The following is a 20,296-nucleotide window of genomic DNA, read 5'->3' as shown; positions in this document are numbered from 1 at the left end:
TATGCACACATTGCGTGGACATTTTGTGAAGATAACAATCTTTTTTTCCAGTGATGAAGTTACTTAGTGTCGTCTTTTCGTTTTGACTCTTCCCAAACATCACAACTCTGAGTTCGGATGCTGTAAAACAATAAGAACAAAAGCATTAGAAATGATCAGAATTCCATGAGGGGATCATCTTTAAAGACAGGTTTCTCCTTATAATGTAAAAAGTACTATTAACCCACCAAGATTCCTCCCTCTCTCCACTATTGGTGAGCGACTTTCACAAGTTTGAAAATGTCATGATGAATTGTATGAAATTGGATTTAATTACATGTCTTCACATGCAGATGATACTGTGTTATTTGTCTCAAATAAGAAAAAAAGTCTTTTTATCTGCTATCCTTGAGATTATACAATATTTTAGCTTGGATACATCTGAACTCTGGAGTCTTGACTTGTTGTCACTGACTTTGTCTAATGCTCAACAGGTAGTCTTCAGTGGGTTTATCAAAGCTTGTTTGCTGAAAACAGCTGCCTGCTGTTACTGAGGACGGGGTTTGCTCTGTGGAGCTGCAGAATTGATCATAATTATTCTTATTAATTTTATTTATGAGTCTCCCCTCTTTACATTGCAAAAAATGATCATTTAACACAATATTGTGTCACTACTGAAAATAATTATTGCTGAACGTATGCAGGATTTAGTATTATGGCATCATGTTCCAGCTATCTGTCTGGATAATAAACAGGCACTGTTAAGAGAAGAAAAACAGATCAGGTTTCTATGACAAAGGCTAATTCTTTCAGAGAGCTGATCCTACTGCTGAGTTTCCTACTGATAGAGGACAATTTAAAATGAACCTTACTACACTGACCATTTTCTTAATTTGTTCTTTCTCTCATGCTGTTTGTTGTTGTTGTCTAAATTGATAACGTTAGCCATCTGTGAAAAAACTAAAGGCTCTAATGGTTGGTTGGGTAACAATCAAATTTCCAAGATTCACAGTCAAGGTTAGCAACACATTCTCTTGTGCCTCACTTTCCGGAAAGGTTCATTTTTGTTCTGAACCTTTGGAAACATCATAAATGCTGTTGGCCGTATTCCCTTATTGCTTTCTATATGAAATAACAGTAAACCAGGGCATGGCAGCTTCTCAACTTTTTAAGAAATGTCAATATATTTTCAAACGAGATATAGTTTGAGACAATGCCATTTATATTGATAGAGTGAAGTTGTGCTACGTAACCTGTTTTTAACCTGTCAGGTCATGGCAGTATGTTTCTCTCCTCTCTCACACTCTCTGTACAAACTCGCCTCAATCACTCACATGTTCTCCTACACACAGCACTGCTACTGTATTTTAATTAGTCTGTTAATTAGTTTACAGCTCGACACAAGCCTATATGTTGCACGTGCAAATCTGTTTGAAAGAATCGGCTGAGGCCCACATGCAATTCAGTGCTGCACTGCATGTGTGTGAGACAGAACCATTTGTTTTGTGAGCTGAGGGTTTGTGTGCTTGTTTGTGTGTGAGGTAATCACGGCACAATGATATTCTACTTGGTGGTTGTAGTCTATTGTGAGACAGTGAGACAGCAGATGTGTTTATAAAAATGCAGCTCAGAAATAATACACACATTTTTTTTATATACGGGATGTATAATATCTCGGCCAAGTCTCTCCCTCTCTGTCCATGCTACAGTGAACATGCATAAATAATAAGAAGAACTAAGTAAAGAAATTCAAAACAGTCTCTGCATTTTTACAGTACTTTGTTGAAAGGCCATGAAAAATTACTTTTTAAACTCCCCCCACACAGAATATGAATAGTCTCAAACAACAATGGACTTGATACTTTTACAGCCTATCGTTTTGTGGCCTGTGCTGCAAAACTTTCAACCTCTGTAGCACCAGTGCTATGTGCCAAAAATGTACATGGGCTCATGTACAGCTCTGCTATTTATTATATATAGTTTTTCATTTACATGTTTTGCAGCTGTATATTTTCAAGCAGGGATGGAAATATTGTCTTTGCATTTTATTGTGATCACAGTCTGTTTTAATAAAGTGCTTGTGATGTCTCAAATATGGCTTTGACTTACAACAGAACATTCAGCCTACGTTGTTTAAATGCAGAGATATAGATCTTGTAATGCTATTTAGCCTGTACAGAGATATTAATTTAGGGTTATATCGCCCAGGCCCAGTGTGAACCAGTGCACTTTACAGACAGCGAATACATGGAGTCTTCAAAACCCAGAGTAATGTTCAATTCATTGAAAATTAGATTTACATTATGTCAGTTTTTAGACATACACACAGGCAAAACAAAATGCATGACAAAAAATACAACAAACACGGATAGGATTTCAACTGTCCTTATTTTTTAAGCCATTTGATGGTAGTGGAAAAAATGACATTGTGATAGACCGCAATGTGCGCCTGTACAGCAAAAACAAAATCCTATGCCATCAGAATAATTTAATAGCTGCCTGTTGCATTAGAATTTCATACTGTACATAGTAACTTTAAGGTTGCCATCCCCTGACCCTGCAACTGTTTTATACAAGGTTTGGTCCACTGCCTTGATTTCGTTTTTGTTATACAACTTAATTTCTGTTCTTGTAGTAATTGAAGGCGTCCTCCTCACTGACAGACCCTATCTATGAAACGAAGTATTGCTGGACTTACCGGATGCTGATGTCGCCATCTTATTTTTGAGAAGTTACGTAGATGAGTTACGTAGATTGGTGCCTGTTGAGATGAAGGAAACAAGGCAAAGTTATGATACACAAACCAAAAGGTGAATAAAATGAATAAATACTTCAATTCAAGCAGGGGTGGCCAAAGTGGGGCCCATGGGCCAAAATTTGATGTGGCCCCCCAAATGTCTCGATCAAAAAAAATACAAACTATAGTACATACAAAGGCTCAAATGCTCTTTAAATATCTATGATCCCTAATTATTCATTATTTTTCATAATCTTAGCACTGCAGGCGGAGTGACACTAATGCAGGAACTCAGTGAATTAAGGAAACACTGGATCCTAGTCCCAGTTAGCATCTTAACAGTACAGTACAATAGGTGTTTGCTTTTGGCTTTAGCCCCCCATCAAGTTTCAGTTTCTGCCCTTCAAGAAAAAGTTTGGGCACCCCTGCTCTTGCTGATTCACAAGTCTGTGGATAGTGTTTAGTACCAATGGGATAAGCAACCATGGCATTGTGGAGTCATTTGAGTGTTACAAATATCTAGAATAGTAGAATAAAATATTATAAAATATGTATGTGTATGTATTAGGTACTAATACAAAAATAGTGGGCTATTTTAGTATCTTAAAGGTAATGTTAATACAAAACACAAGGCGTATATTAGATTAACAGCTTATAATACACAGAGTTGAAATCAGCAGTTTAAGTTTAACACACCTGAATACTTAACCTATATATAGAAGTCCTTTAAATATGCTAAATTATTAAAACAACTTAACAAAAAATACTTAGGTAAAACATATTTTATACTTTGGAAACAGGCATAAATAACTGTTTCAGTAAATATAATCAAAATAAATTTAACTGAATTATAAACAGAACAATTATTTGATATTCATTTTCAAATCTAAAGCCAACTTTACAAAAATAAAATCAGCTTTCTTCCTGGTTGCTGGCTTTCTGTTATTTTCACTATTTTCTAGTGTCAAACATGCTGCACTCACCTGAGTTTGTTGTATCTTTTATTCCAGGTTAACGGTCAGCTGTAGTTAGTCTGATAACCACCATGATGTATCCGGGTGTGTCAGATCACCAGTCATGAACATTTGCCACCTGTGGATTATACAGTAAATCAACTTTTTAGATCAATCAAATGAAGGTTGTAGGTTCTTTACACACATTCATTGTGTATATTTTTATACTTCTCATAGGTAATTTGTTGCATTTATTATCTGTTTGATCTACTCACCAGATATTGTTCTTACTGCATCACTCTGTGCATAAATCAAGTCCCAGCTCTAAAAGGAAGTCAACTCATCCAACACTATCAGTCTTGTTAACAGAGTTAGGTATGACAAGAATGAATGGGCAGGGCCCACAAAGAAAAAAAAAATGGAGACAAACCACATTGATTGATGTCATTGCACAAGTATGACAACAACAAAAAGCACCGGCAGTTTTTGGACAACTAATTAACTACTGATGACTTGACATTTCATCGGTTCAGTTGAAGCCAGTTGTACAACCTTGATTCCAAAAAAGCTGTTAGCGCAGTTCATTTGCAAATGACTACACTCTGTTTTTATTTACCTTTAACAAAGTGTGCCAACTTTTTTTTTTTAAATAGGGGTTGTAGATGGATCATTAGATGTACTACCTCGCACATGGCTACTGTGATTTTGAGTCTGGGGTTACCAGAGGTGAGTTAAGTGGAAACAGAGCAATCTTCCCTAAACTTAATCTCTAATATGTTTACAAGGGTCCGGCGTATTGTGCTGATAGGTCAAGTGACGTCAACAGCAGTTTAGCTACAAGGTGCAAGACCAGAACACAAACAACTTCAATCAAACAAAGTAAGAGCTCTGAGTTTAACAGCTGGGTAACACTTGTTGTTGTGCTATATTTTCATCTGAGTAATTTGACTCCTGCAGACACGGAGACAGTATCTTTCTATAAACTTGAGAGCTGCCCTTTGGAATCAAATCCAACCTGTAAATTCCCCTTAAATGGTATGTGAGTTCACGTGATTTCTCATCAAGGCTCAGAAAAACTGGTAAAACTCGTCCGTACCAGGATCCACCAGCCGAAGATTTATCGGAACAGAACCCTGTTTCCTGCTTGACGGATGTTTTTGAAAATAATTTTAAAGACAGACCCTCCTAAGACGTTCAGGTCATTTCCTCTTCAGTTTAAGTGCAGCTGATAATTCTGACTTAAAAAAAAAAAAAAAGACACTGGACTTCTGGACTTCAGCTTCCTTTATCATATCAGGACAGATAATGACATCAAGAGAGCAAGTTTTCCATCTAAAGAAGTGACAGTTATTCAAACTCCGTCATCCCTGTAACTAAGCTGCATTCTGGTTTATTCCCTTCTCCTTTGGTTAGAAATTGGTCTTTGGCCATATCCAATGTTTTGATTATGCCCAAAATGCTAGGTTGGAGAAAAAGTTTGTAACACAGAAGAGCAGGAAACAGGACCGAAGGCCTTTCTGTTCAGATGTTTCCTCTGTTGAGAGCTTTGTGAAAAAGTTTAAATCACTTGCTGTTGCTGGTTTCCGTAGCTCTGACTTGTTAGGGGATGGTCTAATTGCCTGTAAAAACATTTTTGACATTGGCTCTACAAACTCCACAAAATGGCCCCTGACTGTGGCCAGGCCACACTAAAACTGTGGACTGACTTTGTTATGCTTCGTCAGCAAGGTGTTTTTTTTTTTTTTATAAACAAGTAGACACATTATCACACCTTGTAAAGTATTTGAGCTGTTTGATTTATAACCTCGCACTGTTTGTATACTGTTATTTTAAAAGCTGATAATAAAGCTATTTTTGCTTTGTAAGAAAACAAAGAACAGAGAGATCAGAGAGTGGACGACGCTGTGTCCCACTGATCTGCCAGAGGAACGATTTTAAACTCAACCACGCCGCTGTAAGGCAGCAGGGGTCTTTATTTTTCATACCTGAGAGCCTGTTGGATGTGTTTGATTTATAACACAGCCCTGCCTGAATGTAGCAGCGTGTATGTATTAAACACATTCATTTGTTTTAAATACATACAAGCCGCTGCATGTTTGTGGACTCCACGTTCTCTTTTTATCCTGGGAGGTTATTGGGTATGTTTGATTTATAGCCTGGTCCCTCCTGGCTGTGTTTTCACACGGGTCCAGCACCACCCCACCCCTCCCCTGGTGTGGAAAGGTTTAATAAAACACATACACAATCTCTCAAACACAGGTCTTCAGCAGGCTCAGTTCGAATGGGCTGAACTAATGCTCTCCTCAAATGTTTCTGATCTTTATCAGTACTTTCAATCACTGTTAGGGAAAAAGCACAATTCCACGATTGTGTGAGAATGTGAAATCCTGCTTTTAGCGCTGAAACACAACATTACATCACACCACACCGTGTTTGCCTTGGATTTTATACACCCTTCTTTGCAAAAAGCATTTTTCAACACAGATTCCCAAAAAGTTTTGTACACTTTGTAAAACATAAATTAAACAGAATGTTCTCTTTTTGTTAATCTTTTTGACATATGTGTTTGAATTTAATTGAAAACAGTACAAAGACAACATATGTAATGTTTTAACTCATCAACCTCAGTGATTTTTGTAAATATATGCTTACTCAAATGCCAGCAACAAGAGCAGGGCCCGCACACTGATAAACAACAAAGGGAGACAAGTATGACAACAATGAGACAGCCTTGGCAGCGTTTGGCAGACACTTAAACTGTTCATGACTTGACATTGTATCATCTTAGATAAGCTAGTTATAAAACCCCGATTCCAAAAGTATTGGGACGTTGTGTAAACGGTAAATTAAATAGTATGGGATCATTTACGACATACACAATTGAAAACAGTGCAAAGACAATGTTCTTATGTTTTAGCTCATCAACATAATTTTTTTAAACATATGTCTAATTTAAATTTGATGACAGCAACATGTGCCAAGTGACAAGTTGTGATAGGAGGCAACAAGCCTCGGAAATTTATGTGAAACACCTGTTTGGAACAACCACAAGTGAACAAGTTCATCGGTAACAGGTGATAGTATCATGATTGGGGGTGGAAGGGACATTCCCAAAAGGCTCAGTCGTTCACAAGCAAGTGTTTGTGTTGTTTGAAGTATGAGTTCAACCAAGGACATTATAATACCTGGACACAGCCATGCAGACTAAGTCCCATTCATTTCTCTGAAAGCTGCTTAGTGGTGCATGAAGCCAAAATGACTCGACTGTCTTCTGCATAGCTTCCGCATTGTGGGGCGAATAGAGCATGCGCACTAGAGACTTCCCCCGACCGAGCCGGCTAACTCCTGGTTTAGCACCCGGCTAACTTGAATGGGGATGAAATAATGTACACGTGCAGCTCTTCTAGACTTTGTACATATTATTGGATTTAATGGCTCAACTTCTGACAGTAAAACAAGTCATTTCGCGGGGGTTGTGACGCTCAAAAAACATTTATCCACTGTTTTACAGATGCTTCTTTCACAATGTTAGCCTATTGGAAAAAGTATTTTTGGGCCGCAGTGCATCACGTGACGATGTAATTACACGGTTTGGCCACTACGAAAACTGGCGGCCAATTCTACATGTTGTACCTTTGGTTTAAAAAAAGAAATAAAAACAAGTTGACTGTAAATGTGGATAGTAGTGAAGAACTGTGGCACAGATATAGAGCTACAGTCAGTAGCACTGATGTTGATGTTATTTCACCATCTTGATGTTTGACCCCCATAGACTTTAAACTGGTGTACTGGCACACCCATAATCCTGACAAACAATCAAACAAAACACTTTGAAAACTCTGACGGGCTGAGAGGTGTTTCTGTTACTTTTTCCTCTCCCTGTAGGTGACTACTGTGAAATATTCTCCTCCAGAAGGTCATGTGTAGTGTCCTTCTCCCTCTCAGTTCATCTGTATGCCTCGACTTCTGTTTCCCTCTTTTACTTTCTTCTCTTCCTTTCTTTCATTTCCCCCCTCAGTGTATTTTAACTCGGTATGTCTTTACTTCATTACATAAACATCATGTCACACAGCTGACATGTCCCCTCCTACTCCACCTCCTCCTCCTCCTCCTCCCACTTTGGCTTTTCTTTTTGTCTTCTTTAATGTTTCTGTGTATTTGTCTTTTTCCCCTTTAGTTATTTGTCCTCCTCCAATTCTCTTTCTCTCTGCTTATTATTCCCTCTTCCCCTGAGAGTCACTTTGACAGGAAAAATAAAGTTGTCTAAATTCTGACTATGATGGATTATCTATCTGCAGAAATATAATCTAATCTAAAAATCAATCTCAAAATAAATGGCTGACTTTGAAAATGGTCGGCAAGACTGTAAAGTCAACTTGATTTTTAGGTTGTGGCTAAAATGTTAAACACCACCAGCACGGTTGTTTATGTTTGTGTATATCTTGATTGAGCAGGTTAATATTTGATGTTGAACTCTGGTTTTGGATGTATTTTACCAGTTTGATGGTTAAATGGGGCTTTTGATGGCATCAAAAGGCGTTTTAGTGAAGCGAAGTCAGACTTCATCAGTCGAACGTTTCTCACATGACGAAACTCAACGTGCTTTGGATTATCTGGACATTAAAAAGCAGTTATGGTTTGGATTAAATATGATTTCTTTTCACTTTAAGTGGTTGTCTCGAGCTGTTTGCAAAGCGTAATTAATTTTCTGGCTCGAAGGCACTTTGGCAGGAAAACATGGGAGTCGTGTTGGAGCTGAACCTGTGACCTCTCAGCTACGGTCTGACAGCCTGCCACACCGGTGGGAGAAAATAACATGTGGGAATTTTTTTTTAACAAATAGTCTGGGCTGGATATGAAAATGTGGTTGTGAATACGGAGTTTGCTCATGTTGTTAGAATGATGTTTTTGGGTGGATGAGGTGTTGTTTTAGCGGTGCTGTGACCCAGGAACCGTCAGCTCACTGGCTGCCGACTTGATGGTCATTAGCTGGTCTGAAGAGAGTGAGAGACACCAGATATTTCCCATAAATCATTTGGGCTCGGTTAGATGTGAAATCAAGCTCTTATCAGATGTGAGGCAATTCCAAAATCAGACCTGGACAGAGTCACTGAAAACTCACACTGTCCCGTCTGCAGTTCTGTTAGTCAGGGGTCTGATTTTGCCCCGTCAGAGGGTTTAAAGATGGTGATAGTGTCTAGTGACTTCAGGATATTTGGTTTTCTTTGGATTTTCAGGATCCTGTACATCGATCGAATATCCATAATATAATAACAGTAGTAAGACTTTCTTTTTGTGTCACTTTTCAAATGAAATGTGTCTGTGTTTTATTGCAGGTCCTGTATCTTCTACAGAGCCTGTATGGACATCCCCAGAGGAACAGAGCTGCTGGTCTGGTACAACGACTCCTACACTTCCTTCTTTGGCATCCCGCTGCAGTGCATCGCTCAGGACGAAAACTGTGAGAGAACACTGCTCTCCTTCCTTCCTTCCTTGTTCTTTCTTTCTTTCTTTCTTTCTTTCTTTCTTCCTTTCCTTTCTTCCTCTATGTTGGACATCTACCTGTATATTTGATTAGTTACAAAATGGCTTCTCCAGAACAAATCCTTGTTTTTTCGGTGTGGTCACCCTCAGGTTACCTCAGTTGCCTCACGATAAAACAAAACACTGAGCGCTGCTGAAATCATCTGCTGAATGTTTCAGAGGTTAATGTGAGTGTTACACCTAGACACTCCGAACATAAGCCAGTGTTCGGCTCTGCAATCAGTCCGTCTGCAGGAAAAAAGTGCAGTTTTCTTTGGATGTCACTCTAATTTTTATTTCTGACAGAATTTAAACTCTTAAACTGTAGGAAAACATTTGGCCCGCCGCAAAAACAACGCAGTTTTTTTTTTTTTTTTTTTTTTTACAAACTTGCTTCCTCTCTGATTTATTTGTCTGACCAAATGAGCCAGTCAAAACAAGACTGGAAGAAGTCTTTTGTTTTCTAAAATGTGGCGTGGTGCCGTTGCACTGCCCCTCTCCCTCTGTTTCCTGCTGTCCTCGATGCAGCAGCAGCATTTTCCATTGATACTTTCCATCCTCTTGTACTGCAAACAAAAACGAACACATTTGTGAACCTCCATCTTTTATCCAGGTCCATGTCAACTAATTTTTGCAGACTCATGAAAACCTCATAACTCCAGTTTGGCGACGTTCATGTTTTAACCCTGGAGTCCACCTGGTTCTCGTTTGGTCTGACAATATTCAGGCTCATGTCGCAAAATCAAATGACTCATTCATGTATTACTTTTCTGGCGAAAGTTAAAGAAAGGCTCCTGTCCAACAGTTCAAACAATGACTGAAAAGAGCAGTTTATGTTTTTTACATTAAAGGTTTCATGAAAAATTCTGCAGAAAGAGAGTTGATTGTTGAGTCTCTCGTCAAATACTAATGTTTTGGGTTGTTTTCGTTGTGGCTCGGAGTGAACCGCCATTTGCAGAAGTCACAAAATGGTCTTAATCTTAATTTATGAAGTTAATTTCTTTTCGATTCCAAATCGAAAATCGATCAATCGATGGTATGCATCCAAAGAAAAAGGAAGAGAAGTTGGTTTTATCTTATTTTATGTCATTTTCTAATAAATAATTGTTTGGGAAAAGGGTTAACATGTGGGGGGAGAACCATAGGGAACTGAACTGATCACATTACCAGAGATCCTTTATTGATTTGTTTGGGAAGAGGGTTTACACAGGACAGATTTGTGAACCTGAAGTTTGTGACAAACTGAATTTCTGCCTTTTGTCGCTTACTGTTGAATCGCTGAGGAGCGGTATTTTTTGTTTAACTCTGCTATCTTTATTTTTGGAGAATAATATTTGAACTTGCCTCAGTCTAACCTGGTTAGAAAATGTTAACTGACAGTTGTCAGGACATAAAACCAATGACCTGTTGATCTTTAGAAATCCAGATGCGATAGTCTAACTGATTGCCATCAGTACAAGAAAAAAGGATTTAAATCGAAGATGTACTGAATCATGGCCTTAAGACTAGTTACCTTGTAGTGACCCATACTATACATGCATTATACTTCCTGTTTGATTCAGATGCCCACTTTTCCCGCTGATCAGACTTAAATCTGGATATTTATCTCTAAAGTGTTTGTCTTCAAGTATTGTAAGTATTAGTATTTGCCCTTGTATTTACTCTTGCTAAAGATAAACATGACACTTAAAAGCAGGACTTTTGGTTAAAGTCTTGTCAGAGTTGATGTTTTATCGATTTCAGCTGGTTTAAATGTTTCTGACAAACTGGGATGTTTGAATGCTGGTGAAGATTTTCTTGTCTTTCTTTGCTTCTCTCCTACTCACAGTCAGTCATTTTCTTCTCTCCTGTCTCTCCTGGCCTCTGTCTCTTTCCTTCTTCTGTCCATCCGCTCTGTTTCTCTGTCACTAATTTATTTTTGTTTACATATCCTCCAGTTTTCTGCTCAGTCAGCCTGTTTATATCGTTTCCATTCAAACTGTTTTTTCAGTGGATTTGACAGACTAACTCCCTACGGGGGGGAAAAACAACAAACTTTGGCTCTTTTGGGGGGGGGCTTACACAATCATGGAGCAAAAAACAAAACATGAAGAAGGAGTTTTAATCTTTGGAATCTAAATTGAAATGAATTGAATTAGGAGCTCGTCTTTCACAAAGTTGCAGTTAAATGAGATCGTGCTGATTGCAAATTAGAGACGTTTGGCCACAAACTGGTTTGTTTTACAGATGGAACGACTCTTTTACATGACATTGTTCATTGTGACAGGACTGTGGCCGCTCCTGCACACAAACACACACACACACACACAGTATACAGTACAGTATTACTATGTTTATGAGGATCAGCTTTGCCAATACGTTCCTAACAAAACCTTTTCTTCGAATTTAAACAAGAAAAGAACATTTTTAACAGCCTTAGCTGTGCGGCTGAAGTGACGGTCATGTCTGTTGATCGGTGCAACATGTTACGTCAAAGCAAAATATTTTGACAATCACTGAATGTAGTGACGCAAAATCTAAGTAAGACAATTCATGGCCCTGAGAGGATGAATCCTGACCTTTCATCTCGTGCCACTAACAGGTCTGGATCTCCACTTGTTCACCATTTCAGGATTTAAAAGTAATGTCCTAATTTCAATCAGCCTCAGCTGTTTAAATGCAGAAAAATGGTAATTACGAAGTTCAAATGAAGCTAATATGAGGCTTCAGCAGTATGTTGTTATGCAAACTTCCTCAAAGTGTTTCCTTGCCTCTTGGTTGAGTGGTAAAACAGGCAGGTTGCAGGTTTTAGCTCTCTGCCACAGCGTCGATATGACTGACTGAGCGTGATAGCTCAATTCCTCTCTCATATAATAATATCTATGCTACAATGATCTACCAGTTTGACATGGATGACTTTGCTGTCAATTCTTTTTTCATCAGAAGAATATCAGACGGCCAACATGACAAACTAAAGTCCTGTGCTTCAGCTTACGAAAACTCAAAGACTTAAAAGTGCCAAACCGTCCTCGGTTATTTAGACGTAAATTGTCTCCGTCCATCTAAAAGTACAGATTCACACGCACATATACTTTGGGTACCTACACCAGTGGCAGAGGGCAGACAAAGACTTTGCTTTTGTTCCACCCTGCAGTGAAAAAAAGTTTGTTCACATCCAAATGAAGTAAAATTAGATTACGCTTCTTTTGTACGAACTGAAAGACAGCAGCTCTGCTCTAAATTAAAGACATTTAGCTACTAAATGCATTTGGGTTTTCCATGGCATTGTTATCTGCTGATTGTGCCCACAAAGGATGAGTGCGATGTTGAAACTCTGCACTGGAGACAGCAGGACTGTGACTTTGTGCCCTTAGTGGAGCAGAAATTTAAAGTTTTGACCTTTATTAGTGCAGAAGGCGCTGACTGAGCCCATTCAGACTGGGAACTGTCCAGCACAGCCACAGTTCACTGTAGCTCTGTATATACAGTATCTCCCTTTTTGGGTGCTACAAAATGCAAATGTAGGTGAAGGAAATTTAAGCTGTCAGAACCTACAGTCTGTCAATTCATTTTGCTAATCTTAAACCCGCTGCATGAAAGTAAAAAGTGTTGTGACCATTAAAGCCAGGATAAAGAAATCATTGTTGGATTAGGGGTTGCTTCATCGTCAGAGAAAGACAATGAAAGATTGAGGGGAAACTGGTTAAATATTGTAATATAAAAACGATAATTTATCATAATTTCTTATTCATTTGGACTCTCAGTCAGTGAAATGGATTAAACACATCACACCTGAGCCTGTCGAGCACAGTCGCGCATTAACATGTAAGCCATATTTAGATTTAAATTCAGGAGGTAAAATATTAACAAGGTTGCATATACAGTATATATAATGGTCTGCTGTTGGTCACCATGTAGCTCCACTGGGTCAGTCTGGGGTTCAGTGTCTTGCCAAACAGCACTCAGGCAGCCTAAGCAGACTGCAATCAGTAAAAGTCCAGAGATTTTGATCAGCAGCCACATAGTCACAAATCTGAAGCTGCAGGAGGAAAAAATGACGCAACTGGTTTGCTGAAATTATCTATTCGCAGAATGAATTGCGAAGTACCATATCGTGCAGCCCTAAGACAAAATTTTGTCTCTGTGCTGTTTGATGAATAAAAGTAATTCAGACTTTTTGTCGTGATGGAAACAAAAAGCCAGCCACAGTGTTTGTGGCTGGCTTTGTTTGCGCAATGCAGATGATCAACATCGTAGCAGTGAGTACTGACCTGGGTCACAGGATCAAAAGTTCCACTTATAATCACCAATTTAAATGCAAAGGAAACTCTGTGAGCTGTTATTGGTGACATTCAGAGTTTTTGTTGGGGAAAGAAGCATCAGGGCCGACTCTGTCAGACCATCATGAACAAAAGCAGTTAATAAGACAGTGATCACAAATATTCTGTTGATCTAAATTCTAGACTTGGACTCAGATCTGACATGGGGTTTAAAAAACCTTATTTCCGAAACTAATCAAATAATTAAATCTGCAAATTGCATTGATGGACATGTGTGATTTCAAATGTTTTTTTTCTTTTCTCTTGTCATTTTTTCTACCCTGAAAGAAATAGTTTTGTTATTTTTTTTTTGCTGATATTTGTAAAACTGGAAGATGACTTACGTTCAGCATTACGATATAGTCTTGTAATCCCACGTGGGATGGGCCAGGTATTGGCATGACACAGAAATAAAAAATATTCTAACTATTTGAAAAAAAAAGGTAAATAATGCCTTAACATTAAACTATAGTTCGCAATAATCTAAAAAATATATAATAAGAAGAAAAAATGTCACATCTTGCAGCTATAACTTTAATAAAGAGTAATGAACAGAACAAATCTTAGTACAAAATGACAACAGAGACAAAATGTTCACTTGTTCTGATTTAGATGTCAAAGATGAAACTAAGGAGGTCCATTCAAGTCTGATTGAAGAAAAGTAAGAGAAATAATTGCAGCTGGAATCAGACGGAAATTTGACAAAAGAAAGGTCAAAATATTTGACACTAATGCAAACACACAATAAACAGCATCAGACACACACAACATTGAACTCACGTCCCCTTATACACTTACATACATACATGAAGAAACCATTAACAGACACACAGAACATGAACACGCATTAAAGACGAACAAAGAACACATTAGAGCCAAACCACACACCCGCACACAACAAATAAAACACACACACACACATTCACATGCACACACTGTCAAAGCATACACACCCTGTGGTTGTTTACTCATGCACGTTCCATCCAATCACAGCCTGTCGGCTTGACGCTGCGCAGCCTGGCCGCCGCCTAACAACATCAACATGTGAACTGACAGAAGAGGAAAAAATCACTTCAGGGGGACTCCTCGCTGTCTTTCTTCTCTTCATATGCCTCCTCTTCTTGTCTTCATCCTTCTCCTCCTCTTCCTCGTGCCCTTTTCTTTCCCCTTTGTTTACTCTGCTATTTTTTTCTCTCTTCTTCTCTTTACTTGTAATTACTTGTTTCTTCTTCTGAAGCAGCAGCGGTAATGCAGAGATAAGTAGTGTTTTTATAGGAACATAAGATAAAGAGGAGGAGAGGAAGAGCATGAAAGGAGAAAACAATGTGAGTGAGAGAGAAGTACGAAGAGGAGAGAAGAAAAGAGGAGAGGAAAGGACTCAATAGAAAGTGTGAAGGACAGATAGAGGCGAGGTGGGAGGAGAAGAACGCTTAAATGAAGTAGAGAGACCGTACTTCATACTCACATCTCTTCTTTATTTGACATATTATTATTACAGTCATTATAATTGCCTCCATTGATTACATGAGACTTTATTATCCGTGGTAACTTATCATTATTGATTTTTAGCAAAGCTTTGGCAACATAATATAAACAATACTTTATACCAGTAAAGAGAGGAAGACAGAGAGACACTTAGAGGGAGCGCAGCCACAAACAGAGGAGTCTGTAGAGTCAAACTTTATCCCATTTAGTTTAATTTTATCGATGTCAATATAACAATACTTATATAACTGTAAAGTATGACTATAAACGATATGGCTGTCCCATGTGCAGAGCCAAACCAACAATCCCACTCACAAGTTCTGTGTGTGTGTGTGTGTGTGTGTGTGTGTGTGTGTGTCCATGTCATAGTTGTCCTTTAAAGAACAAACCCATGAGCCACTCTGTAGCTCTCTGACATGTTTTGTCATTACCATGCACATATAGGCTGCAGTTTATTTTCATTGAAGTCTCAAGAGCACCAGATCTCGATTCCCCTGACGCTGAAGTAGTCCTCAACAAATGCACCACTCCTCCTGTTAGTGTCCAGCTGTTTACAGAAATGACTGAGCGTTGGAGCTGACAGCCACAGACAGGAAGTCAGAATGTAGTTGAGAGGCAGACTGGCACATCGCTTTGTCTGCCAGTAAAAAAATATATATAGTATACTGCCAGTCTTGATTAAAATAATACTCTGTACTATATAGTATAGTATATCATTTTACCAGAGCATAAATTATATTAATAATACTAATTACTTGAATGTTGAATTTCATGTTCTTCAGGTAAAGTGTGGCCTATGTTCTAAACCCTGAAATGATTTGTGGATCAATGTCGTGTTTTCTGTGGAGCTGTTAGACCTTCTGTTGATGAATAATGCACATAGCATCAAAGTGAATGACAAAGAGAAATGGATATAAACTCAAAATTAAGGCTGGGAGGGGTCATCATGTGGTTTTCAGTATGACGGAGTGAAGGAGGAGGAAGTGTGTTAAACAGAGGCTGGAACTGATAGATGAACTGAAAGACTGATCTGAGCGATGCTCCTCCCCAGTTGTCCTCAGTATTTGAACATAGCTTCCTTCAGGCTTGAAAAGTTACATTTAAAACTTTACACTCTGCTCCATCATTAAGATCTGAGTCTGTGCTCAGTTTGTATTCATGTCACACCCCTGTGGACGAGAACGCACCCCTTATGAAGAAAGAAAACACAGACTCTGCAATGTTGCAAACGGCATCTGCATAATTCTCCCATTTTGATGATGCATTTCATGCGCAGCCCAAACCTTATCGACGTGCATTTTTTGTATATGAGATGTTTGTTGCGAAATGAATTAAGTGTTGGCGAGCGGCGCGTAACGCAGGCGTCAATAGAGCCGTCGGGCAACTTACAGATGGTGTAATTATCTCCTCATAAGGTTATTAGAGGATCAATGGAGCCTGGTGGCCTGATGGCAGAGGTGAGCTGATGAAGGATGGAAAATGGTGATGACCCGACTGCAGAGGTGCAAGCATGGCAGTGTTAGAGAAAACAAAAGACAACGAAGTCTTCTTGGATTAGTGTACAGTGTGCTTTTAAACATAAGAGAATGAGAACAGATGTAGTGTGGGTAACAGAGATGGAAAAATGGTCCCAAAAGGTACAAACAAAGAAAAAGGAAAGAAAAAAAAACATAGAAGGAAAAAAAGTTACAACTCACTCCCAAAAACATTGCTACCTAAATGACAAAATAAGTCATTTGAGACCGCCTTCGAAGAGAACCCATGAGTGGAACCATCTCCAGTGAGTTAAAGTAGGACAAGCACTCTTGATGTCATTTCAAACATAATGAAGGATTATGAAGTCCAGGTCTGTCCGCTGGTCAGACCGCACAACAGCGAGCACAGCTGCATGCTGGGTCAAGTGAGGACAGCTGGCATCAGCTGGTTCACCCAAAATCTAATATACACACTTCTATGTAATGTTTTTAGTTCCTGTTAATGTTATTTTACTCGACTGTTTTATTCACCAGCAACACTTGCATATCCTATATCTGCTCATCTCATCTGCCTAATACATTTATCATGCCGACTTCTGCATTCATATTTTTTTGTAAAAAAGCACTTACGAAAACTGAATTAACCGGAAAAAAGTATCTTGAAGAATACATACAATTTTGAGCTCAACATAAAAAACTTTGGAACACATTACATAAAGGATGAACACACAATAATTGAAATAAAATACAAATTGAGTTTAACTTCAATAGATATTTCAACTTAAAGAAATACTTGATATTCTTATACTAGTTCTAATACTAGTTGTGGTAATGGTAGTTACACTACTCGTTATAGTATAGTGGTAGCAGCAGTAGTAGTTTTGGGTGTAGTAGTGGATGTAATACTTGGCTTTGTAAAAGTGGCACTCGCTTGACTAGTAGTAGTACTAGTTGTATCATTGCAAGTCGCTAATGCATGCAGTTGTGGAAGTAAGAAGTAGTAATACTAGCATTATTATTATTATAATTATTATTATTATTATTATTATTATTAGGTAGTAATGATAATACGATAAGTAGCATCACTAACAGTTGTATTAGCATTAGTAGTGGTAGTAGTAACAGTAAATGTTGTAGTCGGTTTATCCAAATAAGTGAAGACTCACTGGGACTGCCATCATGTGGTAACCCATGAGAAACAGGCTGGAGGCCCAGTTCGGGCCCTTAGTTGTAGTTTGAGAAACATTTCTGTGGTCAGAGAGAGGAGCAGCATGTCACTGTAACTATACTAACGAACAGACTCCAAACAGCCCAACTTAACCCATAATTCAAATCACTGGAACCAGGAGCCGCAGTTTGCCCTGGGCCAGCCAGCTGGATCTGGCCCCAGTTAGGACACTGTGGCTGGCTTTATGTTTCCATCACGACAAAAAATCTGAATTACTTTTATTCATCAAACACAGCACACAGACAAAATTTTGTCTTAGGGCTGCACGATATGGTTTAAAAATCATATTACGATTATTTCTGACAGATATTGCGATTGCGATATGATTCACGATTAGTTGGAATGATCATTCGGCATCACAGTTCTTATTTTCACTGAAACACACTATTGAAATCAAGTTTTATTTCAACTGGAGAAGAACATTTGTTGGCGAGGGCATAAATGTTACTGTAAAAATGGTAAAGTACTTCATTGTACATGTAACTTTTATTGAAAAAAGTAAATATACCTACTTGCGATTTGGATATTGCAATTAGCCATATTGTGATTATATCTCGATTAATCTTGCAGTCCTATTTTGTCCTCTGACTGGAGGAGTCGAGGACACTATATTTGCAGAAGTCTTTCTCCAAACTCATTCGTCTAAAACTACAAAACTCATCACTTCTTTTTGTTTTTTTCTTCAGTAAATGTCCCAGGCACCGTGGTTGAAGCCATGACCAGGCAGGAGTCCCTCCAGTCCTTCAGCAAGAATGGCAAACCCTCCTCCTCCTCATCTTCCTCATCTTCCACCCCCTCTATTGCCCTCATGCGCTCCATGGTCTTCCCCCACTCCCCCTGCCCGAAGAGTTTCTCCCTGTTGGACAAGGTTGGGGTTAGTGTTCAGTCGGACTCCAGTTTCGGCCATTTGGGGGCAAAGAACCAGCGGGTCCTGGCAAGCCCGACCTCCACCAGCCAGCTGAGCAGTGATTTCAGTGACTGGCACCTGTGGAAGTGTGGCCAGTGCTTCAAAACCTTCACCCAGAGGATCCTGCTGCAGATGCACGTCTGTCCGCAGAATCCAGACAGGTAAGACAGCATCCAAATCCCAATATATTATATTATATCTGACTTTTGGGCCCCACATTTTAACATTCAGACCATAGTGGACAAGCTGATGAACAATTCATCGTTTTTGAGCCTCAAAATAATGATCACATCAAGATTTCTACTGTTTAGAAAGCAACAGTACTGGGCTGAAACGAGAATCCGGTACAGATAATGAACTTTTCATGTGTTTGAGTATCATTCAAGTGAAATGTGTTGGAAAATCCTCATACGATAGCTGACTGAAGTTTATTCCTCGTGTGATCGAAAACTTTCATCTGAAACTCAAGTCTGAGGCTGTTCTGCGAATAGTTTTCTAATAAATAACAAATCTAGCAATCTCTGCCAATCCATATTAATTTTTTGAATAGGGAAGCAAAAAATACTCTTATACACTTTCAGCGCCTGTTTTGTAAGAAAGCCAGAAATACTTACCAATTAAACATTATCACTTTGAACATGACACAGCAGTCAAGTTTTTAAAACCTGTTGTTTCAGTTTTTTTCAACAGAAGCCGGCAAACCTGATAGTCAGTTTGCAATTTATCACTGTGGTCGTCTCATCATAACACCGTTTGTGTGTGACAGAAAGTGGGAGTTTGTGCATAAGAGTGAAGAGAGTGTAAAAGTGTTTGAGTGTGTATAACATCTGCCAACTTAATTATATACAGCATGGACGGAGGAAGGAGGGAAGAAGAGGAGATGTGATGTGTGTGTGTGTGTGTGTGTGTGTGTGTGTGTGTGTGTGTGTGTGTGTGTGTGTGTTGGGTAGACGGAGGATGTATTGGAAATTTTTTGCTTAGCTTTATTTTTTGCGGGGAGAGTCAGAGCGGCGTATAAATCAGTGCTGTGCGTCAGTGAGAAATACCTCGCCTTACGGTGACGGGGCCAGGAAAACAGATGCCACTTATTCAATAAACTAATACTCATAGGGAAGAAAAATGTGGGCTGGATATGGAGGAGGGAGGGAGGGTCGATGTGGAGCTGCCTGTCAATAGGAAGGTTTTATGGGACAGAGGAGCAGATAAAATTCAGCTGAACAAGCCAAACAGACCTGAGTCCTGGAAGTCCAAGGCCCCACTGTACTTCACACTCATCTGGACTGGAGTTAGACCAGTATGCCCATCACAGCATCTCTCTGCCCATATTAAAACCTGAAGTCCTGCCAATTTTCTTTGCAAGCATTCAACAACCACGGCTCCCATGACACTAAACCATAAGCTGTCAAAAGCTCCTTTATCTCAGACTCTTTGTATGTTAGTCTTAAGTTTGTGTCGTCTGTAAAGAAGCAACAGAATTAGGAGGTCCTAGGGTTCCTGTAGGCGGTTCTGGTGGCCCTTGAGAGGGTCCTAAAGTCGTCTTAAATTGATAAGATGTTTTCCTGGAGGAGTACCATAGTGGTGGTTTCGGAGCTTCTTATAGTCATTGTAGAGGGACTTTGAGTCCTGTATAGAGTTCTAGTTGTCCTTTTGGAGGTTGTGGCAGTCATCGAGGAGTCATTAAGGTGGTTCTTGTGATCATTCGGGAGCACCT

General features: G+C 39.0%; 1 protein-coding gene across 2 annotated transcripts in view; it reads left to right on the top strand.

The window, feature by feature from the left end:
* Positions 1–20,296, top strand: part of prdm6 (PR domain containing 6) — a 74,679-nt gene that overhangs the window by 40,849 nt on the left and 13,534 nt on the right. For both annotated transcript variants that reach the window (XM_084359480.1, XM_084359481.1), the window contains exons 6-7: positions 9,006–9,130; positions 18,365–18,746. In XM_084359480.1, coding sequence (XP_084215606.1) covers positions 9,006–9,130; positions 18,365–18,746 — 507 coding nt within the window. The remainder of the gene's footprint in view (positions 1–9,005; positions 9,131–18,364; positions 18,747–20,296) is intronic.

The sequence above is a fragment of the Pagrus pagrus genome, assembly GCF_965226575.1.
Source record: "Pagrus pagrus genome assembly, chromosome: 8".
NCBI lineage: Eukaryota > Metazoa > Chordata > Actinopteri > Spariformes > Sparidae > Pagrus > Pagrus pagrus.
Note: the sequence above shows the minus strand (reverse complement) of the source record. Positions and strands in the feature narration are given on the sequence as shown.